Source organism: Tympanuchus pallidicinctus, unplaced genomic scaffold (genome assembly GCF_026119805.1).
Source record: "Tympanuchus pallidicinctus isolate F22 unplaced genomic scaffold, pur_lepc_1.0 scaffold3, whole genome shotgun sequence".
Taxonomy (NCBI): Eukaryota; Metazoa; Chordata; class Aves; order Galliformes; family Phasianidae; genus Tympanuchus; species Tympanuchus pallidicinctus.
In genome coordinates, this window is record NW_026294747.1 from 83,298,233 (window position 1) to 83,323,549 (window position 25,317).

At 37.2% G+C, this 25,317-nt stretch overlaps 1 protein-coding gene across 2 annotated transcripts in view; it reads right to left on the bottom strand.

The window, feature by feature from the left end:
* The window catches only part of COL28A1 (collagen type XXVIII alpha 1 chain), a 63,263-nt gene that overhangs the window by 6,363 nt on the left and 31,583 nt on the right, over positions 1 to 25,317 (bottom strand). For both annotated transcript variants that reach the window (XM_052693196.1, XM_052693195.1), the window contains exons 19-31: positions 24,602 to 24,673; positions 22,472 to 22,543; positions 21,772 to 21,840; positions 19,069 to 19,137; positions 16,812 to 16,880; positions 15,716 to 15,784; positions 9,642 to 9,710; positions 7,892 to 7,960; positions 3,287 to 3,355; positions 1,654 to 1,734; positions 1,529 to 1,564; positions 1,300 to 1,336; positions 573 to 1,127 (exon numbers count right to left, since the gene is read on the bottom strand). In XM_052693196.1, coding sequence (XP_052549156.1) covers positions 573 to 1,127; positions 1,300 to 1,336; positions 1,529 to 1,564; positions 1,654 to 1,734; positions 3,287 to 3,355; positions 7,892 to 7,960; positions 9,642 to 9,710; positions 15,716 to 15,784; positions 16,812 to 16,880; positions 19,069 to 19,137; positions 21,772 to 21,840; positions 22,472 to 22,543; positions 24,602 to 24,673 — 1,336 coding nt within the window. The remainder of the gene's footprint in view (positions 1 to 572; positions 1,128 to 1,299; positions 1,337 to 1,528; positions 1,565 to 1,653; positions 1,735 to 3,286; positions 3,356 to 7,891; positions 7,961 to 9,641; positions 9,711 to 15,715; positions 15,785 to 16,811; positions 16,881 to 19,068; positions 19,138 to 21,771; positions 21,841 to 22,471; positions 22,544 to 24,601; positions 24,674 to 25,317) is intronic.

The following is a 25,317-nucleotide window of genomic DNA, read 5'->3' on the forward strand; positions in this document are numbered from 1 at the left end:
CTCTGATTCCAGATATGGCTACAGGATTTTTCAAGTCTGTTTGAAATAAATGAGGTCTGCAGAATAAAGCAGACCTCATCCCCTTGTTGATATTCCTTCACCACCCTAGAATCAGGATGAAAGCCTAGAATTTCAGAAGAAAATGAGTGTATATAAAAGATGGTGAAGGGACTGCCAGAGAGACAAATCACTAAAAACAGCCAAATATGAAAGAGAAAGAGACAGAAATGGTGTGCCAAGATGGAAGGAAATTCTTCTGGGGCTGAATCTGTGGCTCTACACACTGTGTAAGGGAAAGCTGATGGAAGCTCTCAGCAAAGAAGAGTGCCCCAAAGAAGGCCTCAACTCTGAAAATCATTGTTTGTTGGTTTTCATTGTTTCTACAAGAGGTAGAAGTTTGCCAAAAGTTTCATTTGGCCAAAGAGCAAGGGACACTGAAAACCAGTCTGTGTCCAAAAGACAGGCATCAGCTGCCATTCACTGAGCATGTATGGACTGCCTTGCCTTGTATGGGGAAGGCCAAACACCTTTATTTGCTTATTTCATATATTCTCCTACATAGTTTCTTTTACCTGAGAGTGTCTTGAAGTCCTCTATCGGGTAAAAATGGTCTTCATCAGGGTCTGTTGCAATGAGATGCATTTCTTTCAGGAAATCACCATAATGAGGATCAGTTTCTTGAGCAATTCCAATGACAAATATCTCGATATTTGCAGCATGTGCTTCCCTTACTACCATATCCAGGTGCACTTCGTCACGAGCGTCTGCTTGTCCATCTGTTACTACCACAGCAACTTTTCTTACTGCTGGGCGTGCTGCCTGAAATAGGTTAATGGCTTTTTTAATGGCAGAAGCTGTGTACGTGCCTTCTCCTAAGTAGAGCATTTTATCAACAGCAGATTTCAGAGATTCTTTGGTTGTGTATTTCTCTAGAGAAGATACCAACTCCACTTTATGGCTGAAGTTGATAACGCCAATGCGAGTTTTAGCGTGGTTGGCCGAAACCTCATCAATGACTGTTTTCATAAATGTTTTGGTACTGATGAAGTTGTCTGGTCCGACACTTTCTGAACTGTCAATGACAAATATAAGTTCCAGCGGTGTAATTCTACATCTGGTACCGCAACCTGGAAGAATAACCATTGCAGATATTTTGTGAGAAACCACCTTCCAATTATATAAATGAATTGAACTCAAATAACAGATACACAGTCACACAAACATGAAGAGGAAATATCCATTCAAGCAACATAAATTCAGTTTTAGAGCTATTTTTTTTTCCCATACTGGAATGCTTACCACATATCTCATTGATAAGTCTTATGACCTCTTCTCTCTGAAAAAAAATAAAAAAAGTATTAATTAATCCACTGTGTGTTTTAAGAATGCTGAAATATATCAACTTATTTACCTACACCAATGCAGGGAATACAATGCCCCTATATCAGCCTTGTTTAATATCACAAAATCTATAAACACATTCCAAAATAAATTTCTAACATTTAAATTAATTCGTATACATACTTACTGAAAGACCAGGTTCACCTTTTGTTCCCCAAGTTCCCTGAAAATGTGTAGAGTGACATAGTTAACAAAATCCAAGTTCATCACGTTTCTGCTGTGTAAAATGAAGTAATGTACAATGTCTTTTACCTTTGGTCCTGGAGGTCCTGGGTCTCCCATCTCTCCTTTGGCACCTTTTCTTCCTGGATCACCTTTATCTCCGTAGTCTCCCTAATTTAAAGCAGTCACATTAAACCCAATCCACAACTCCAGTTTTGTTGGTAGTAAGAGCTGGAATTATAGCTCAACTAGTTTTTAAGATTAAATTTCTGAGCTTTATCCTGTGGCTGATTTACTTAAGCAGAGCATCTTAGAGAAAGAAAGTACTGTCAACATAAATACCTTCAAGAAATTTTTATCAGTAAAGAGTGAAGATAAATTTATGCTGATTAGGAGATTATATAATTTTTAGTCTTCTTTGATTTTCTTGAATTCTAAACTGGCCCATGTTAATGCAAATCTATGGAGAGACTTAACTGCTTGAAATATGCCAACATATTGAAACTCACATCAGCTTTGTGCAGAACCCACATGAAATACTGTCAGCTTGCCCAGAAAAGAGATACCTGGATTGTTACATACATTGGAAAATACATAGTTACGTCATTAGAAACAAATTCTTCATTTTTTTTAATTTGAGTGAGTAGATCTGGAGAAGAGAAGATCTGAACCCCTAGAAGAGAAGGTGTTCAACCTTACTGCATTTCAGCTACTGCAGGTATGAAATATACTACGGAAAGGATTCTGGATCTTAATTAGAAATGTCTTCAAAAAGATGATTGTGCACGACAGTTTTTTTCTTCTCTCTGGGATTCTGGGATCACCTAATATTTCACGTGAATTTTTAAGAGTTCTGTGAAGGGAATGCCCATTTCAATATTATTACTCATTGCTACCCAGACAGTGGAATCATTTAGATACCATTCCCTGTTACAGCATTTGCCAGTATGATTGCTATCAATTCTGTGGAACCCTTTCGACTCCCTGAGTCTTATTCTGATCTTATTCAAACCTGAAAATTGCATAGCTCCTCCACAGTGTTAAGGAAATCTCCACTACATAAGCTCTTGGAAAACACTTGCTGGTCTATTTTCACAAAATCATAATATCCAGCTAATAGTACGACTTTGCATTATTTGTCTGTGAATTCTATCTAACCTCATCAAAATTAATGTCAGCACAAGAAACAGCAAACACAATCTACTGATGCTAGATGATGGTGATGCTAGTATTCTCATGCACACAAATATGCTAAAAACAGATCTGTTTGGTTTTTGATACATTCAGTAGAAAATAGGTAAATAAAATTCCTACTGAACTAAACTTTTTTTTTTTTTTGTGACAAGTCTGCTTTTTTAATAACAAACAGCAAAATTGAGAATTTGGAGAGATTTTTGGTCAAAGCCTGGCAAATAAACAGACATTTTGATTTTATAATAGCTAAAAACTATATGAATATAGCAGAATGCATGTTTTTACTAGCATTTCCTCCTGCTAACAGGTAAGAGCTCGTTCCATATATTACTTCAGAGCCTGATCTTAGTGATGGTTAAGATTTTCACAGATTCCAAAGCTGACAATAAGTGGTAAGCACTTGTCTTGCCAACTGTATGAGGCAGTTTTTTGCTTTTTTGCTTTGCTTTTTATCTATCTTCAAAGATCTGTCACATTAAATCAACAATAAAGAAAATAAAACCTTTCTTTCCTTATTGCAAGGATTTACCTTTGGTCCAGGAATGCCAACTCCTATTGACCCCTTTGGCCCATGTAAACCTGGATTTCCTTTTTCTCCCTAAACAGAATATGAAAAGTAAGTTTAATGAAAAATAAAGGTAGAATCCATGCTGTGTCTATTCAGTTTATGACATCCTGCATCATAGAGAAAGCCAGATACTTGTATTAGGAAATGAAACGTGTAATTTTCAAGATAGAATTGCTCTGAATCTGAAGAAATGAAGAAATAAACAATTGAGTATGAATCATAATGTACTTTGATAAAGTATACAATGAAGACTACGTTCCTGTTTAATTAAACACAATACTGACGTTACGCTGACATGAATGAAAGACAAAAGTAGTGAGTTTCACACAATGAGGTTCAGTTATTCATCCAGCCTACAAGTGGAAATACAAAGTCCAACTCAAAGGTTCTCTAGGCACACACACCTAGGATCTCTTCAGGGTTGACTTAATTTTTCTGATTTTAAGTAAATGAGGTCTCTGTTTTTCACAATGTGGAGAGAACACATTTCTGCCGAGACTTCAGATGACAGGATCAATCTGGCTACAAAGTGCAAATTTGTTTTGAAAGGATTGTTCTGTATGTCCTGCTGTGCAAACAGAGACTTGAAAAGCATGTTCACAGTAGCAGGATGAGGACATAGCACAGTGAAAACCACAGTTGTCATAAAATAAGTACAGAAAATCCTTCACAGCATGTGGGTTCCAGAAACTGTTCTGTTCTCTTTAACAGGGTAAATAATCTTTTCAGATAAAATACTGTAAAGCACAGTTAGAGACATTTAGATTCCCTGATACAAAAAAACTTCCCCAAAATTCACATTTGTAGCATAACAGCAATGCCCTGTGCGAATATTGGAAACAGCTCTAGGGAATATCAGTGAGATCACCTACTGCCTGCAGTAAACCTAGCTTAGGCGTATCTGCATAGACCAGTACAAGTCTAGTGAGTTACATTTTTCAGTCAAGAGCTCAGACTGTCTCACACATCCCATACTCCTACTAGGATAGGTAAAGTGGCTGAAGTGGCTATTCTGCTCTTAGTGGACAGAGAAACACACAATTTTCAAGACTCCAGTCTTCACAGTAGGTATACTAGTGCTTTTGGTGAACTGGTGGACTGATCATTTCTGCTGGAGTGGATAAGAGAATTACAGATTTCTTCAGGTGGAGAAGCAGCTACGTGATGCACAACCAAGTCAGACAATTTCTCTTCCCACGATTGGCTCTCTTGAGCTGAAAGTTCACATGGAGTCAGACAGTGAGATGCACCTGCCTATAAGAGGCAGTATACTAGGAGTCAAAGTCAGTGGGGGATTTTTTTTTCCTGTTCAAATCCCAGATTTCACCGATAACCTGCTGAAATGGGAGCCTCTGACTGCACACAGGTGAGCTGTGGTTTTGCCCTGTACTAGGCAAAGGCACCTACCACACTCCAACACATCATAACCAAAGGCACTGCCTGAAGAGCCCTGCCCTGTGGGAGCCTCTCAGATCCACTAGACCCAAAACAGGGAGCTCAAAACCTCTGCTCCTTGTCAGGACTACATACCACTGCCCTGCTAATCATTAACTTCTTGCCTCTGGAAAAAGAACAACTCTCCCATTTCCGCACTCCACAATTTCTTACAGCTAGAAAGAACAGGCACTGTTAAGTAGACGATGGATACTGGAAAAGAAACTGCAGCAATGCACTAGGAAAAACCTAATGCACTAGGAAAAAGAATGGGTTTTCCTACAAATAGGAAATATTAATAAGGCAGTGGAATGCACAAAGGAGTTTATTGGCATTCTTAAATGCTCAGTGAGTATTTAATTAACTTAAAGCTACTTTTCAGCAGGATTGTACTTCATAGGTCTTCTATATAGGTTATTAATGCAAATGACTTTTAAACACAGTGAAGTAGCATGCCAGCCTGTTTCAGTGCTTGCTGTCCAGCACTGGGAAAGACTGCTCTTCCTAATCAGTCATGATAGAACTGCCTGATTAACTTCTTTACAGATTTGCAGAGCACAAACACATGAACCAGAATTAGAATCTGCTTTGTATTCCAGTAGTCTGTCATTAACAATAAATGTCAGATCTAAGAAAACTATAGATTTATTGAAGTCCTTTGACAGTGTGCCAGTTAGGATGGCATTTAGGTAACAAAATCGAAAGAGACCTACTTTTCTAAAAAAATCAAGCCTATGCAGCTGACACTAATCACAGACACACGTGAATTTTATCCTTCAAATGTCAACTGCAGAACCAAATCCTGCTTCCTCTACTTGTGTAATCGATCATCAACAGAAAGGATTTGTAATAGATACCATAAGAAAATATTTAGTAACTAAGCAAGAAGGATATTGCATACATTTTTAATTATTTGTCATTATAACAGCTCAGCGTATGTACAAAGTTAAACTCAAAATTGACCACCAGTCTTATCTTAAAAATTAAACCAGTATTCATCTAAAGAAGGACCTATAAATCCTTGACCATAATTTCCTGGTAGATCAGTGATCAATAAGTAGACTTTTATGTTAAAATGCCATTCTCAGAGTGCAGACCTGAGAATGTCTAGACTGTGGTTTTGAAAGGAAACCAAGCACACACACAAAAAAGACCAATGGATGCTGATATTAACGTAATTAACGCAACCCATCTCATTTTTGACATTCCATTCTGACCATTTGCCCACAGAACTCCATGTATATCTAAGAATATACTTGGAGTAATATTGATAGTTCAAAACCGAGGAGTATAGTAGCTTTAAGCTGATGAAGAACGGCCATAAAACATGAAGCTTGTGATGTTTGTGAGGAGACAAAAAGACAGATGTAAGAGATTGACGTTCAACAAGCGAGGAATGGAGGAAACGGGTACACATAGATATTATTCATAGCAGTGCCATTACTACCATCCAAACCTCTGTGTGTCTGCATATCTGCGTATCTACCTATTACCCACTAAAAATATTTTGACTTTTATTTTTCTTCAGGAAGAGAAAAAATACACAGAGATCAATATACTTATTCCTGCATTAAATTGAGTCATGAAATGTTTCTGCTCAGAATGGGAATTGTGCTTTTATAACTAACCTCCATAACTATGAAATTAACAAAGAAATATTCCAAGTATTAGATTCTGGGAACACAACAAAAAGGTCTATTAAAGCCAGGCAGAAATAGTTTTCCTATACTATAAAGCACATAGAGATGGTAGAAACATTTTTGCTTTCTTCAAGAATAGTGCAAATAGGCTTCTGAAATTCATCAAAGGATGGAAGAAGTTACCTACAGTATTGCATTACCTATTATCTTTATGGACACTGATAATCACTAAAATAGAAGAAAGGTGCAGATAGATCAAAACCAAAGGTTCAGACAGTCAGATGACTCTAACCACAGACAGATCTTTGTCTAGGAGTTTTGAAATGTGATAAATCAGAATCTGTTGAAGAGAGTTATATAATAATGAGAAAAGATGAGAAAAGGGAGAATGTGGTAGAGTATGTTCTTATAAAACACTTCACAGTGAAGAAGGAAAGTGCTTTCTGCTTGTATAAAAAGGAAATTATTAACATTATTATGGAAGACACTGAAGCTGGAGTTGGAGTAAGTACTGATGAAAACAAAGTCAGGAATAATGCTTTCCTGGTTAAGCTTGCATGAAATAATTCCACCCTGAATAAAAGAAAGATTATCCTATGAAACATTTGATAGCAACATAAACTTATTTATTCGTTTATTTATTTAAGCCCATCACTATTTTGCAATGAAAACCAATTTTGCCAACAAATTCCATGGTGGCTTTAGTTTCTACAGCCCACTGCGGTATGCGGTATAGTGAGACATCTGTCTTAACCCAACTGAAATAGTGCACTTATCAAATTACTGGTGATTTAAAACTTTACAGTTGCAGAGTGGAGCTCAACTCCTGATCCAGGGAAATATTCAATCACATGCTCAACTTTAAACATTGATTTCAGAGAAATAGGAGAAATAATTTTTTTTCTCCACTAGAGCCTTCAGTTTTAGCAATTTATTTCCACACATTTATGACGAGGCATTTCATTAAATTTCAACAGTGAGAATGTGTTACCATGTTTGCCTTTCTCCTTGTAAGGAGGCATGTTTTGATATGACTGGAACTAGGCTAGTAATGACATGAGTAAGAATACGTTGGACATTGGCTAATTTCTTTTATGTTCTTATAGTTACGTGTTGTTTGTATTGTTCTGGATAAATACAGTAGCTCTCTGTTACTGTCTTTACATAAGGGCCTCAAAAGCAAACTCCAGATGTTTTCTTTGGACAGTGCTCTAAGTCTAACAAGTCCATGAAACGTGACAAGGATGAGAGAGGTTAAATATATCTGTAGCAATAAGAATAATAGGAGAGCAGTCAGGTGTCAATGGTAATGAAAGTCAACAGCTAAAGTAAATTTTACATACTTCATGAATGATTCACAAAGAATATTTGCAAGAGTTCAGTGACTCAGTGGCAAACAGAATATACAGAGGAAGAAAAAATAAAAAGATGAATCTTCCTAGCAAAGAGATATAAAAAGAAATTGGAAACATACTATATTAAACTGGATTACCTTATCTCCCTGTATGCTGATGCCAGGAGGACCAGGGGGACCAGGCAATCCGTTCTGTCCCATAACACCCTATTAGAGTCAGTGTGACAAAAAAATGAAGGATTAGGAGATAAATTCTATTTCTGGTAACACTAAAGAAGTCATTTCAAATTCACTGCAAGGAGAAGCAAAACCTTTTTGAAGACTCTAGTTCCGATCCTTCTGTGGCTTATGGTTTCACACGGTAGGCTTCAGTAGTTATACTTAGCAAACTCTCAGGAAAGGAACAATTAAGCAGAAAACAATTAAAGAATAAAATAAGCCCATGAAACAGTGTGATGATTTTCCCAATTCCTTTCCTGGGTAGAAACCAACAGAAGCCAACTTTATCCAACTGCTCTGTGCAATCACTACACACAGAGGCAAGCAGTAGAGCAATAAAGCTAGACACGCTAGCTCTTACACACTGCACAGGCATGTATTTCAAGCCACGGTCTCTGGGAGCATCACTCATTCAGAAAATCTTAAGTGGCAACAGCCAAAGCAACACCTGCTGATTTTTGTGGCTACAGTAGAAAAGAGGTAAAGTCTTCCTATGGATCCGTAGACAAAATTTTGCCACACACTTTCACAGAATCTCTTGTAAAAAGTACTGTTAAGCTACATTTATATCAGCAGGGGTTCGCACTAAACATTGTTCTAAAAATCTTATCTCAAGAACTGGATGATACAAGATGGTCCTCAGCCCTGAAAACAAAATATCATTTTCACATAGAGAATATATTTTTCATTCTTGAAGACTTTGGGCTGAGCACTATATATTGTCACACATTTTGTTGGCTTTGAGACCCAGCCTAAACCGATTCTTACCAAAATTACTCTTTCTAAACTGACTGGCTATATGATTTACTGAGGTACTGAAATTGCTATAGCTTTCACAAAGCAATGCAAAGTCATATGTACATCCTGAGAAAACTTTCATGCCCTATTGTTCACTGCATTTCTGTATCAGGTTGGTAATAACAGTTCTCTATTCAGACACCTATTTATTCAAAACAGCGGTGGAGACTTCTGTTATTGTATCTGCTAAAGAAATTACAGAAAAAGTTACAAAGACATACACATTTTAACTTAAGTAAAAGTGGAGAAATATATATAGAAATCCTATGTTTTCTCCATTGACTTTGTAAAAATAATGAATGGATACATTCATGATACAGAAATACAGGCATGAACTGAGTTATCATTCTTAGCAGCAGTTTTTTCCTTTTTGAATTATCATTCATTTTAGTGGAGGAAATTAAAATTTGTCCAGATGTTGCACGCTGGCTCCTTATGGAATTAATGTTTTGGCTTTATGTTTCTTTCCTAATGGTTTTACAAATAAAGCCAACAGGATTCAATTTCAGTGAGCAAAAAAAGCAAACATAAAATCCAAATTTAATAATTTTCACCCACAGAAGAATATCTTGGAAATATAATAGATGCAAAAGGAATAAATGTGTCATTTAACTCAATTATTAGCTCTGTGTAATCTAAAGCTGTGATCTCATAAATTTTAGCTGCAAATGCAGTTTTCAGGCAGTACTCCTTCCTAATCCAGGCAGCAGAAATGTATAGTCAATCCCCATGCTTTAAAGCTTGATTTCTCCTGCAGTTGCACCAACATGAATCAGTAACTGAAGGAGCTATTCTGGTGTCAGAGAGATTAGAGAGTCTGGCAGCCAGCATTACAACAAAGTAGGAAACTTCAAGATGATGTAGTACCAACCTTAGGACCAACCACTCCGATTCCCATTGGTCCTGGGGGCCCACGATAGCCTTTCAGTCCACGTTCTCCCTGAAAGCAGTCATAATAACATCAGTAATTTACCACTTACTAACTAGCACACTTTTCATACACTCAAAAAGCAGTTGGTCAAACAACCAAGCAAAAATAAAAGAAAGCAAATAAAAGCTACAGACATTTGCTTTATAGGTTAAAAAAAAGAGGTCAATTTATAGTTTTTTTTCTCAGTTAACAGTGAGGAAAAAAACAGAAGGGCTCATCCCCTAATAAGCTAGCAAACCCAGGGTGGCAGCTGGCAGGAATGTGGGAATGTGAGCAGTTCTGAGTACCATGCTACCCTGCCTGCTGCAGACAAGCCTAGTGGAAGGAGATGGGGGCCAGAGCACGTTGCTGGTAGGGGCAAGGCACAGGGACATGAAAGGCAGCTTTTTCCCCACAGTCTGTAACAGTACAAATGAATAGGCACACATCCAGCACATTTTCATTAGAAAACTCTCATCTCTTCAAAAAGAAAAACAAAGAACTGTTAAGTTACAGGCACAGAAAATTCTGAACCAAGTTTAGCAAATGCTCTTAAATTATGTCTGTGCAGACAAATGCAAAAGGTAGAAATGTTCTGATAAGCTATCACTCATCCAATATACTAACAACAGTGTCATGATGGTATCCCTTACAAAACAGATGGTATCTCTTGACAAAATAAAACTTTTCTTTGATGAAAGTCTTCATTCTATTTGCTTTCACACTAGGAAAAGCACTTCAAATTGATATGCCTGCAGAGGGAGCAGTCCAACCAGAAGAAAATTGCATGTACACATCACACTGATCACACATGACTTCATTTGTGATAGGTGAAAAAAAAGAACATACTGTACTGATTAAAAAGGAAGGAAACGAGTACAGAACCTCTTACTGACTTCTTTTACTTTCCATGAACATTTGTGCAGTTTTCAGATCTTAATGACTGCTTTTTAGGTTAAATGCTTGAAATTCAATCTCCAGTGACAGATCACACTAATCTGTGTGTTTTGTATATGGCTATGAAACTCCCATGCTAAGTTCTGGGATGTTAATTCATTAAGGCCTTAGTTCCATTTTGATGGATTTGGAGAGGTGGTAAACCTGAATCCAAAGACCAAAGCTTAGATTAAGCTTATAATGCTTTCCTTCTTGATGTAATATTTGGCTACTGGATTGATTTTCATTTCCTCTTTCTTCCAAAGCACTGGACAATGGCCAGCTTGAGCCAACATGTAGGCATGGTACACGGCACTCTTGGCTTCAAATTGATGTGCCAAGCTCGGAGTCTGAGGGTTATGCTGTTTGCCAGATTAGTCAGGAGAGAATTTCTCCCTCAGATTTGATCAAAGAGGAGGGTTGGTTTGTTGGTTTGGTCTGGTTTGGAAAAGGGAGCTGAAGAGAGGGCTATTTCTTTTTCTTCTTTTTTTTTTGGATGAGAGGTGTTCCTCTGATGATCTGACACTTTTCTATCACACCTTCCCTGCTAATTCAAGAACAAAGACACTGGCAGTGTCCTTGACATTTTATTTTGTTTTGTGGCAGTTTATATCTGTAAACATTTAAAGATTACAAACCTAAGCACTTAAAGATTGTAGCACTTAAATCTGACACACAATGCTGGCAGGTGTCCCTCTACGGTGAGAGGAATGGTAGATATTCCTGATCTTTTAAAACCTCTGTGGTTTATCAGTTCCTCCTGCAAAGCATTTCCCCACCATTTGCTTGAGATTGTTGTATTACTAGTGAATAGTATGAGATTAGGCAAATGTAGCCACTTTCCTTTTAAATTTCATCTGTTATCAAGAGACAAATTATTTCTCAGTGTCCTTGTATGAAACAATCCTAAGCAGATGAATCAAAGAGGAGCCAAAGTTTTCCCTTCTCAAGCTTCTGAAACCTGCCAGATGTGTGTCAAAGCTATGAGGAAGTTATACTGACAATGCTTTTCAATACACACTGTTTTTAAGAGATTCTGGGCTGCTGTGGACAAGGAAGCAATCAGGAAGCCATTGTGAAGGGAAGGTACTGAGCAAATAAACAATTTGCAGTGTTCTATTTTGCTGCAGTTGCAACCTACTCTTAAATCAGCCCTGACAAAAAAAAAAGCACAAGTATGTCTTGAAGTTTTGTCTCTCTTTCTCCCACGAATAATACATTCTTACATGGGGTCAATGCAGGTGAAGGATCAAATTTTAGCCTCACATGCTTAGTTAATACCAGATGCCTCACTGAAAAGCTCTTTTGTAGAGCTTTATAGAAATTATCAGTTTTTGTATTTCTTGGCTTAAAGAAAAAGACTTTCATTTTGCTTTATAAGATGCAAAAGGGAGCAGGTTTTTTTTCCTAAGGTGTGACACTAAGCTGTTCTCCAGGGAAAAAGGATTAGTGCTGCTCTTTGATGAGCTCTAAGTTATTTCCTGCACTGTGCTTGTAGACAAGCTAAGTCACCATTGGTGAACTAGAAAAACACCACAGAAACAAGAAATAAAAAGCTGAGTCAAGACTACTAAGACACTAAGCCATGTGGTGCAGTTAATACAGCAGAAGGAAGGGACGCCACTGAAAGGGACCTGGACAAACTAGAGTTGTGGATGCATGTGAACATATTGAGATTCAGTAAGATCATGTGCCAGGTGTTGCAAGATGTTGAGTTGGGATAACCCCTGGTACATGCACAGACTGGGAGAAGAACTTACTGAGAGCAGCTCTGATGAGAAAAGACCTGGGGGTCCTGGGGGATTAAAAGCTTGACACGACCTAACAGTGCACTTGTAGCCCAGAAAGCCAGCAGTGTCCTGGGCTGCATCAAAAGAGGGAAGGCCAGCAGGGTGAGGGAGGCGACTATTCCCCTCTACTTTGTCCTTATGAGGATTCACCTGGAGTACTATGGCCAGGCCTGGGCCCCCCAGCACAAGAAAAACATGGAGCTTTCAGAGAGGGTCCAAAGAAGGACCATAAAGATGATTAGAGGGATGGAGCACCTCTCTTATGAAGAAAGGCTGAAGGATCTGGCCTTGTTCAGCCTGGAGAGGAGAAGGCACCAGGAAGATCTCATTATGGCCTTCCAGTACTTAAAGAGAGCTTATAAACAGGAGGCAGACTGTCTTTTTACGCAGTCTGATGGTGATAGGACAAGGGGAAATAGTTTTAAACTAAAAGAGGGGAGATTTAGATCAGATGTTAGCAAGCAACTTTTTACTCAGAAGGTGTGGAACAGGTAGCCCAGAGAAGCTGTGGGTGCCCCATCCCTGGAGGTTTTCAAGGTCCAGTTGGATGGGGCCCTGGGCAGCCTGATCTGTGGGTGGCAATCCTGCCCATGGCAGAGGGATTGAAAACATCTTTAAGATGATCTTTAAGGTCTCTTAAGAGATCTTAAAGGTCTCTTCCAACTCAAGCCTCTCCATGCTTCTGTGACAATAAAAGTACAGGACTCCAAAACTTATTTCTTATCATTCGATCAAGAAAGCTCATTAAATGACCTAATGCTCACATGAAAAATAAATTTTGGCCTCCAAGGATATGTATCTCATTTACTCTAAGACTTGTATTGGTACTGAAACACACAATAGACACTGCAGCAATCTCAGTGAGAGCTGGTTGATATAAGCATTTAAGAAAAAAGACCTTGCATCTCTACCTTTCTCATTTTAGTTCAAGTAGAGTTGCCTTAAGCCACAGAAGTTATTAACATTGCAAATGGATCCATCCCAAATGTTCATGCTGTGCTAAGGATTTCAATAATCCTCCTGTTATGTGATTACTGAGAATGAAACTTTCTTTATGCTTGGTGCTTGGCTCTTACTCTGGAATGTCTGTAACCCATCTCCTATTCAGCAATATTGCTTATGTGTATATTTTTTATTTTACTCTGACATTATCTGCCTCTGTTTAAATGCTATAGAAAATAGTGTGCTGCCCAGATTGAATGCATTCCACATGTTCCAATTTTGATTTCATATAAATTTGACCTCTAATCTATAAAATTTCTATCTTGCAGTGTGCACATATGTGAGCCTTTTCTGAGAGCAGGGAGAACAGAATGTGATTCAGCTGAATGGAACATTCATATGTAATGAGACTCAAAGGAATTTCAAATTGACTAGTGAGTAAATTTATGAATCTCTGTTATGAAATAAATGCTCTTTTCACATTCTGAGATTGTTGGCATTATTATTATTATTGCTTTTTTTTTAACATGTAAAGGATGAGAGATAGCCAGTGACCATCCATTTTTTGAACTAATTTCTAGAGGGATTTTCACTGTTCAAGTGAATTATTTTCCCTTGTGAAACATTTGCTTCCAGGAAATTCTGTAGAGATTAAAGATTTCAAACTTTGTGTGAACAAACAGAAAGACAAAATAGAAGGGTGAACAACTGTCTGTGTTATTTGTTTCTTTTTTTCACTGTACTTTCCAGTGATGTAAAAATTCTCCTTTGGGAAATTCCACTGCAATTATTGTGGTGGCTTTGTTTCACTTAAAAGCAAGAAAACAAACAAACAAAAACCCTCTTAATTGCATTTTGGATTTGTTTAACTCAAATTTCCTTACATTATATCCCTATATTCCCAATTAAATTTTGTTTTAAATTTCTTGTTTTTTTAATATTTCAGCCATGGTCATCTTAGTGAGAGATCACCTTGTCTGATTACCTGACATGACCTTCCAATTTATTTTTCTGGAGGAAATACTACTCTCCAGAATTATATATTTAGGAATCAAGGGGGAATTCTAGAATGTAAAGTTGTCCCCAGACATTTTGCAGCCTTAAGTTATATTTTTATGTAATAACTGCTTTAATATTCTTCTACAATATTTTAGGGTTTAAATGAAATGTTCTTCTGCAGTAACAAGAAAAAATATCTTGTAAGACTGTATTATATCAAGTGTAAAACCTTTATTTGGAAAAAAAACCCTCACATAAAATACCTAATTAGTTTAGTGCTATCTGTTTTCTGCAAGTCTATACTGACTGCCACAAATGAGATTATGTTCTTTAGTCTTGGCATGTGCCAGATTCTGTATTACTCCGGGTGGAATGTCGTGTATCACTAAGTGGGAACTGTGAACAGAAGCACAAATCCCGGTGTTCTGGTTCCCTATCATCAGACTGTTGGTAATCCTACGGATGAATGGCCTTCAGTTTTTCCTTCATTGTGGATTTGTTTTTAAGACATTATTGTTATTGTTTATTTTTGATGGGAACTTTCATGCTCTGAGAACTGAAGTTAAAAGTTCTGTTGGGAAAAAAAAAGGTAATGTTTATTTTGCTTTCTACTACAACATGCTCTGTGTTTCCTATTTCACACGTAATAAGGAAATCATTAACTAAACCACTCTGCAGGACACCATAAAGCAATTTATGATATGATTTTAGCCATAATTTTCTTTTTTCTGAGTTTTTAATAACATAGTAGCTACAACGTGACTTTTTAGACCAATTATACACTGCGTGGACCTTTGTAACACTTCAGCTATTTTGTGTTTTATGATAAAGCAAACAAATAAACTCAGAACTGTTTCAGTGTTGAATTTCTAATCTCTTTATTGTTTCCTTTTGTTTGTGTGTTCATTTTTTGCTATCAAGTTTTTCCTATAAAGTGTTATTCATTTTCAGGTAAGATCTATAGTCTTCTCTGGGGAATCAGCAACTAGGAATTTTAAAAATATATCACTGTTTCACCTGTAATCACTACTTCCCCTTATTTGTTCAGAGTCCTGCCCTTCTCTTTGTCAGAAGAAAGTGAGTAATTACTAAGCAATATTCTGCCTGCATTGGATTCTGACTTCCATATGGAAATTCCAGCACATAAAAACACTCTGATTTTTGGGTGTATGGAAAATCTGAAGATATAAAGCAAGACCTGGTTTGCATCTAACAAGGTGGAAAAATCTTTTGCAAGCTTTTCTTTGAATCGAAAAGCAAAGCGGGAGATGAAATTCCAGCATTTTGTCATCGTAATGCACTTTGTAGAGAGATATTTGTCTATACTGTCTACTAGCCAGATAGATGCACGTACAACCATTGACGTACCTTTGGTCCAGGATCTCCCATACTGCTTGGGCCTTCTGGTCCTGGAGGGCCTGCTGGTCCTGGAGGTCCCTGGTACAAGAAGAATATAGCATGTCATTAGTTGTCCTCAAGAAATAGTAGATATGTTCTGCAATAAAGAAGAGAATTTCAGCAGTATTATTAATCTGTTTCTGTTGTTCTCAAATTTGCAGTATTTCTACTGTGTACTGAGCAACAGCTCAATCCTTCACAACCCCTTCAGCTGCACGTCATACTGCTGAAGGCATCCCTACCCTCCCTTTCAGCATTCAGAGGACAGATATCTTTGCTCTATCAAAGCTACTTAGACTTAGCTACATAACTGTCGTTCATATCTGCTTGTAGTTTACAGAACTGATCTTTACAGGTCATGAGGTAGGCAAAGTTGGCCTAAGAATGGGAAAGACATAAGCTACCACCTGCATATATTTCAAAGATATGTATTCATATGTCAGGGAGAAACAGACAGTTTTTCTCACAGCATTTGGAGATAGGAGTCCTGTAATAACCATAATTTAAGGAATACTACTGCTGAGTAAAACTCTTCTTATTGTTTGGTCTCTAATAGAAATGCAGCATGCACACATACATAAACCTAAGTTTTCCATCCTGTAACTGGGTAGAATATAATCAGCAGTTATAGTTTTATTAATGAATGGCTTGGCCAAGCAGATATTTTCTCTTGAAGAGAAAATAAGGAAGAAAGAAAAAAAAAGGAAGAGAGGAAGGAAATCAAAGCAATAATAATATTACATACATAATGTAAACTTATTACATAATGTGAACACATATGAGCAGCCACGAAGACTTCAATGAAATTACATAAAAACTCTTTCATGATGCTGAAACAAAAGCAGCTCAGTCCATGCCCAGTTCTGATTGTAGATCTAGTATCCAGGACAGGAAAGGGCTTCATACCAAATCTGAGGTATTTCAAATTGGTGAAGGATGAAAGAGAAGTTTAGTTACACTTAACTGTCTAATATAGAGCATACAAAGTAATTTTTGTTTTTGTATAACACTAAGTACAGAATGTAATTATAAGCAATAAACAGTAAAGAATTAAACTTATACTTACAGCTTCACCTTTGTGGCCTTCACCTTTTTCTCCACGGGGTCCAGGTAGTCCAGGTGGTCCTGGGGTACCCTAAATACAAAGTAATAAATCAGGCACTGTGCATGTAACCAGATCACTGTAATGTAACACACTTAAAGGCCTCCACCAGGACTTAGAGTCATTTGTGAGAATGCTTTGGCTGTGACCATTCAACCAATTCTTTATCCACTGAATTATCCACCCTTTAAATTCATCTCTCTCCAATTTAGAGATAGCAGTGTCACATGGGATTGTGTCAAAGTAGATGTAGATGTCATTAGTCACCCTTCCATTGTTCCCAGAAGCAGTCACTCCATTGTAGGAAGGCCAACAGATTGGTCAGGTGTGATCTACCCTTAATGAAGCCATGCTGGCTATCTCACATCACCTCCTCTTCTTGCACGTGCCTTAACATATCTGCTCTATTATCTTCCCAGGCACAGACATGAGGCTTACTGGCCTGCCGTTTGTCAACTCTTCCTTTCTCTCTTTCTCTAGAATTGAAGTGATGATTCTCTTTTTCCAGTCACCAGGGATTTTACCAGACAGCCATGATTTTTTAAATATGATGGAGAATGGTTCACATCAGCCAGTTTCTTCAGGACCCTGGGATGCATGTCATCTGACTCCATAGACTTGCACATGTTGTCTCATAGAGTGGGCTCTGTCTTGCTCTTCTCTTAAAGTAGAAAGGATTTTGTTCCCCTAGCCCCCACCTGGAGGTTCAGGTACATGATAAATGTGGAAGGCCTGACTGCCAACAAGGCAAAAAACTTGAGTACCTCAGTACCTCAGTCTTCTCCATGTTCATTAAGGCCAGTTCTTTATTCTCATTTATCACAAAATAAAACTTAAAACTATAAAGTATCTCTCAAGGTACATTGGCAGTTTGCACTAAAGTTGTTCCTATGTGACTGCCAAAACAATTGGAATTCCTTGTTAATACTTGTAAGTCACACATTCACCCCACATCTAAGCATGGCACGCATACAGCCACACAGGGGACACTGCACATCCCCTCACACAGTACTAGAGTGCCAAGAAAGGAAAATGGACTCTACTGTAGATTGATGGAAGGTTAGTTCATAGAATCATAGAAACTTACAATCATTAAGTTTGGAAAAGACCACTAAGACCATCATCTAGTCCAACTGACAACTTATCACTACCATGCCTGCTAAACCATCAGCTAAACCACATGTCCCTCAGTGCCAAATTTACATACTTCTTGAATGCCTCTGGGGATGATGATTCCACCACTTCCCTGGGCAGCCTGTTCCAATGCCTCACCAGTCTTTCTGAGAATAAATTTTTCCTAATATCCAATTTGATCCTCCACTGGCACAACTTAAGGCCACTACCCCTCATCCTACCACCTTGGAGAAGAGATCAACTCTCACCTTGCTTCAACCTCCTTCCAGTAAGCTGTTGGAGAGTAATTAAGTTTTTCCCTGAGCCTCCTCTTCCCCATACAATCCCACTGCCCTCAGTTGCTCCATGTAAGACTTGTGTTCCAGACCCTTCAATACCTTCACTACCCATCTTTGGACACATCCCAGGGCCTCAATTAAAATAATAAAATATGAGTTCATCTCTATTTTTATTTTCAATAGTAAAAAACCTGCCAAACAGATTTTCATTTAATTTTAGCAAACCACTGTAAACACCAAACACACATTAACACAATCTCTTCTTTAACAACTGGGGTTCTGTCAGGTAGTTAGATTTGCCATTAGTAACATAACATAAATCATAAATCTACTGCCAAATCTGCTATAAGAGACAGCTCTTTAGCCCAAATTATGCAGTTGTTTGTGTGTTTTACTTTTAAAGTCTGCATCAGAAATACAATAGAGATGGCTACAATATAGCATGTCTATGATTACTGCTTCTCACAGCACAATTTTGTGGTATCTGGATAATACAACCCCAGTGACTCACGGTGAGTCAGTGTACTTGCAACAAGGCAGGTGACGTTGTCACGGATGACATACTGAATTAATTCACTGACACTACTTGTTTTAAAGTTATTTCCTGAAGGAGTACTGTAGAGACAGTTACTCTGTTGCTCCTAAAAATAAATGAAAAGAGAAAGGAATATAGACATAAATGTGCCCATAGCTTTCACTGTTGTAGACATCACCGGACATAAAAATGTTGCTCAGGCAGTTTCTGCACTTTCACAGGAGCTTTGCACATGTCTCAGATTTGCTTTCCAACTTTGTCTCAAAATTCCTACCTGTGGACCCGGTTTTGAATCTCCAGGACGTCCATCCTCTCCTGGTGGCCCAGTACGTCCTGGATCTCCCTATTTAAAAAGAAATAAAACCAAGGACATTTTCATTATTTTCATTATTAATATTTGAGGTTTTACAGAAAAGAACAAGTATTCCATTCCTTATGACACTGACACAACAATTGCTGAGCTAGGTAGTATGAAATCAGTACTTCAACAGGAAGTTACTACTACCACAAGCTAGCACAGGCTGGTGTAAGGCTGATGTAACCTTGTTCCTGCCAGAGCACAGTGGATAGCAAAGAAATTAAAAGTGATTGCAAAGACAGGGTATATTTAGAAAGGCTAAAGATGCAATTGCATATGGCACAGCATTTCAAAGTTGCAAACTCCACAGGCTGAATTTTATGAAGACCCAGGAAGAAACTTGAGTTTTTCTTCAGATATTACCCAGGGTAATTTTAGCCCTGCCAGTGACTTTCCTGGAAAGCAAAGAGGCTTAGATTTCACTTTTCTCATGCTAACTCTTGGACTTTGTCTGATGTTCAATTTATGGCAACAGATTTTTTACTTTACTTTAAGCATCATGAAAAGAAAAATTCAGTTTCCAGTGAAACTTTTGCTATTTTTTAAAAGTACTGAGAAAGTCAGTGTTTCAGGACATTCACTGGGGAATGCAGATCAAAGGTTCTGCCAAAACCATGTAGTAACTGCAACCATGAGAAAGGAATCTGAAGTAAAAACTGCTATCTAATGTTACTGTCTCCATATTAGTAACAGCATAATGGCTGTCTAGGGAAATGAACATCTAATCCCCAAACGTGGGTGTAGCTCAGAACAAATAAATTTCCAAATACACAACCACAGCTGTTCAGGAGTTAGATGTAGATCTACTATTACATTAAATATTTAGAGATATACTAAGAAGACCTCAGACCATGACAACTCCTGGGACTGCAAAGTATGCCATTTCCCTCACCTAATAAATTTATGCCTGGCTTCACTACTTCAGATACCAGGATATTCCAAGAACATGAATGCTAGCAAAACATTGTATTTTCCACGATGAAGAGAGAATACAGACCTGTACAGTCTGTTATATTTTTGAGCAGTTGGCAGAAACATAAGAGAATTTTGTTTAAACAAAAAAATTATTATGGAACTAAATCGGCAAAGATTTTTATATATTCTAAAAACCAACTTGCACTTTATAAATACTCAAACTACTTATACTGATGCACTAGTTTCTGCACATAAAAGCCTGATATAAAATCTAGTAAAGTCTGAAAACTCCTACAGGCTCCAGTGAATTTTTACTGTGGCTCTTCTGCTATGAAGGTGCAATGAACTGTACCAAACTGATCAAATTAGAGTGGAAAGGGCAGTAAAATCTACAAAGTTATTGTTTTCAGCTAGACTGTCATGCAAATGACTTACTGGTCTATTAAAAAATATCACACTAATGAAGAAAATGGCACTATGTCCAGAAGGCTGACAGGTGTTACAACATGTCACTTATATTTTCTTTTACATAAAGTTCTGCAAATTATTATGACTTTAATCTAAAATAAGAGCTATGAGCACTCACACTCCTTTCTTTCTTCTCAGTAGTTGCATTTTTACTACAGCTGTACCTTGATCTTGTTCTGTCTTTCCTACCTCATCTGTACACAAACCAGCTCAAACCACAACCTAGCCCTCTGTGATGTCCTGTTGCCAGGCTGTTAAGTACACTGAATATACAATACCTACGTGTGCATGTGTGTAGGTGCAAATATATGAAGGGATATACAATGCAATATACTGCATTATGCAATGCATATTATATGCATTATAATGCATATAATGCATATAATGCATATTATAATATATGCAATATGCAAAATATGCAAAATGCAATATACTGAAGGGAGAAGAAAACTGGGGATGAAATGTCTTCAGAGTCACTGAATTTGTGATTACTATACCAGAGCTGAAGAACATCAATTAATGCTGAACTTATTATTATAAAAACAGCCACTATTTTATTTATGAAATAAAAATGAGAATTTATGAATATTCAAATGTTTTCAAAACCTTCAAAGTTAGTTTTACTGTTGATAAATCAGCATATTTTCCTCAGAAGGACAAGTCCCATCCAATTCAAGTACATTTTTTCTGTAGATAAAATGAAGGGGATATAGCTCTAGTTATCTGGTATATAGTCTTTCATTTAAAGCACTGCACACAGTCCAGTTATTCTCTTGAAAATGACATGCAAAGATACACACAGAAACATTCACTTCCAAAAAGTCTTCTAGTTCAGCATATAACTAGTGGAAGTACACAAAGACACCTTCCTGCAGGGGCTCACTGCTGTATTCAAGAAATCTTTAGACTTTCCAAGAAAAAAATGCTTAAGAAAATGAGAAATAAGAGGAGATGAAAGTGATTAATTTAAAAGTAGGGACCAATACTTTTGTTTTTTATAAATGGCTTTAAGAAGCAATAACACCCACTAAGCCCAATACCATGTTAAATGGCCACAAAACACTATGTTACTTTTTGGTGCTTCTCAGTACTCTTGACCTCTAAAATGCACTCAGCATTATTACTACAAAAAAGAAATTTTAACTTCTTTAATTTACGTTCCTTCACCTTTGACAGAAATGTGCACTAAAAAATACCCAGTCGCTGGTCCCCAGCAGATGCATACTAGATAATCACCTTTGGTCCAGGGGGCCCCCGAACAGATGATCCAGCAACACCAGGTGGCCCTCTCTCTCCTGGTTCACCCTATTATAAAATAGCATAATTCTCATTTAAACAGTATAATTTTCTCCACAAGTAACAATTTTTTAAAAATATTTTCAAAACTTTATGTTATAAAAACATCTATAAAACTTTACATAAAAATTGACAATATTTGGGAAAAAAACATAAATCAACTTACAGCTCTCATGGAAGGTGGTCCAATTTTCAAGTTTTAAATGACTATTGGTTTAACTTCATATTTAGTTTTTTTAAAATAGTAATTAATTTTTTGTGTCTGGCATACTAAGCCAGAATAATAACCAGAATGCTGGTATTTTTTCGATTTACTTACCATTATACTTAATGCACACAAAATACTCTGATAGAAAGCTAATGTTTCCAAGACAAAATTTGCAAAATGTTTATTATTAGAATTACTTTGGCAATTTTAATTCAGCCTCCCAGTGCTCAAGCATAACTATAAAGTTTATAATTACATTTTCCTGTTCTTTCTCTTCTCAGGACTCTTACGTCATTTAGTAGAAACAGAACAAACAATAGGATTGTTTTGGCTTTTTAAAGCAAGGTACACTTGATAAATTTATATGTTAAATATATCCTATGAATTTTTGTATGAAATACAAAGTGAAGGGTTGCTCTGAAAGAAGCTTACTTTTGCTCCAGATATGCCTTTTTCTCCTTTAAGACCATTCTCTCCATGGGATCCTTTTTCTCCTGGGTCACCCTGAAGAAAGCAAAGCTTTGGTTTAAATTAAAGCAAAATTTCATTCACAGCTGAATGATGCCCATAATTAGAAATTTAGATGCTTCATTCAATCTGAAATCCCATTCAGTTTTTAGAATCTGCTCCAAATATCTTAAATTTAACTAGATAAGGGATAAAAACATTTGTTTACTCATAATCTTTCCAATCTTTTAATTTCATATTTAGACATCTAAATAGTCACATCATTTACCTTAGTTCTTTCTCTTTCCATATCAGCATGCTGAGACAGTCATAAAATGGCTTAGGTTCCACATATTACATTAGATTTAGGAAAATTATATAGGAAAGTTTTGAATATCAACTGAATTAGTGTACTGGAACAACTGCAGGTAATTCAGAAAATGAAAATTAGATTCAAATGAAGTTTAAGCATTCATCTTTGATTTGAGGTCTTGATGGACGTGGTAGTTCAGAGTCTGCCGTTGTTTAGCATCCCTGAGGTCCCGTTTCTGCAAGACAACTTTCCACTGGCATAAAACTGCCAGAACATCTCTGTGCCCACTGTTCATAGCAGACATCAAACTGTTCTTTGCATTGTCCTGAGTACACAAGTTAGTTGCTCAGTGCTAACATTTTAAGTTATAATGAATTACGACAATGAAGGTGATTATATCAAGATGATCATGGGAATAATGAATGTGAAAGAAAAATTCAGCATCGTCAAGTATAAAAGCTAAATGTAACTTTAACTCAACCTTTAGTCTCAATTCAGTTGTATCTTCCTGATACACCAAGAGCTTCATTTCAAAGAACTTTAATAGTAGGTGATTTCTATTCATTTTTTTTTCCAAAGTAACAACACAAATGCCACATATCTTTCCATAGTGGAATGTTGGTATTTGCACTGCCCTTGCAGCTGAAAAAACATGAAGGTGCATCCTTAATAGGTGTTAACTACAGCTATTCGGACACTTTCTGATTAAAGATTTATAGTTAAAAAATATTACACTGAATAATAGAATCATAGAATGGCCTGGATTGAAAAGGCCTGCTATGTGCAGGGTCACCAACCACTAGACCAGGCTGCCCAGAGCCACATCCAGCCTGGTCTTGTGAGGCACCCACAACCTACTTGGGCAACCTGTTAACCTGTTCCAGTGCATCACCACCCTCTGTGTGAAAAACTTCCTCCTAATATCTGACCTAAACCTGCCTTATCTTAGTTAAGACAGGACAAGGGGGAAAACCACTATCCACCCTTGTAAACAGTCGTACCCTCTCCTGTTTATACACTCCCTTCAAATATTGGAAGGTCACAGTGAGGTCTCCCCAGAGTCACATTCAGTTCATCAGTTCAGTATGTTAGTGAGGTGCTACCCTTGTATAAAGCTGCACAGCAGCAGACTTTGAAGGCCCCTGGATTGTCAGCAGCCATTCAACAACTAGCCAAAGCAATGAGTTTTGCTCACTCAGCACCTTACTCTCTTTCGATGAAGCAAAATTAAAACCCTCCTCCTTGCTCTAAATTGACTGTATTGGTCACTTTGATTTGCTGCCCTCTAAACTTTTTTCCACCATACTGAATTTATTAACCTTTCTTGTAACATGCCTGAGATTTTCTTAAAGTCTCAGAATTTCCCTTGGAAACAAGGAGCTTTGATTTTGGATCTTTGTGGCAGTTTAGATACCGTGCTGGAAGACTTCAGCCACAGCTCACAATTCTTCTAGATATTGCAGGCTACATCAATTTAGCCTGATTTCTTTGTGTCAGGAAAAATCTGAACAAACTTTTAGACAGAAGACATTATCTGTTGTGAAGACTGTGAAAATTAGTGGAAGTCAACAGCCCATAAAAGGCAGGACTGCTGAAACTGCCGCATATTCAGATGACAGTCACTGTAAACAAAATTTGCTGGAAACATCTCAACTATCACCCTCCTGTACTACACAAATCTATTGGCACATGCTATCCCCCAGGATGAACTGCTCGTTATTAAATATCTGAAAAGTATTAAAGGCTGAGTTTGGTCTTCTTTCATCTAAGGCTTTTATATGCAGGAAAACACATTTTCTTACCCTTTTGCCTGGATCCCCAGGGATTCCCTGAATTCCTTTCTCTCCTGGGACTCCTGGTTGACCTGTATCTCCCTTAGAGAAGAATAAATAATAGTATCTGCATACATCAATAAATTATTTCATTCTGTAAAATGGTTCTAACAGTGTGTTAGAATGTTAACTCATTAGATACAATATTTTTACTCAGGTAAAGGTTGTTATTCCCAATAAGTTAAATATTCTATAGATCCAAAAAGATAGGTATTCTGAAGTTCTCTTAAAGCCTACATCTTAAGTCTTGGTTTTGTGTTAAATAAATTTACATTTATTCAGCAAGTAAAAACATGGATGAAATTTGATTGTTATTCTGTGTACAATGCTAACATAATAAAAAAGCAATTTTCTTGCAAAGTCAAACACTATGGATTTAAGGATTGCTCAGTCTAAAATGCCTGTGTAAACTAATCATTTTTCTTGTGAATTTGTATTATAATCTTTGGTTTATCTGAATATATTGCACTTCATGAGTTGGATGATGCTCACAGACTGGTTTGTTCCATAAATGAAAGTGGGAATTGAAGACTGCCTCGCTTGTTGTATAAACTGGTCTAGGCATTGCTTCTAAGACAGACCTTGCAACAAGGAGTTGAAAATATCTATAGGAACCAGTCCTGCCCAGTGCTTCTTCCATGAAAAAAATCACCAAACTCAAAATACCCATGACACTTCACCCAATT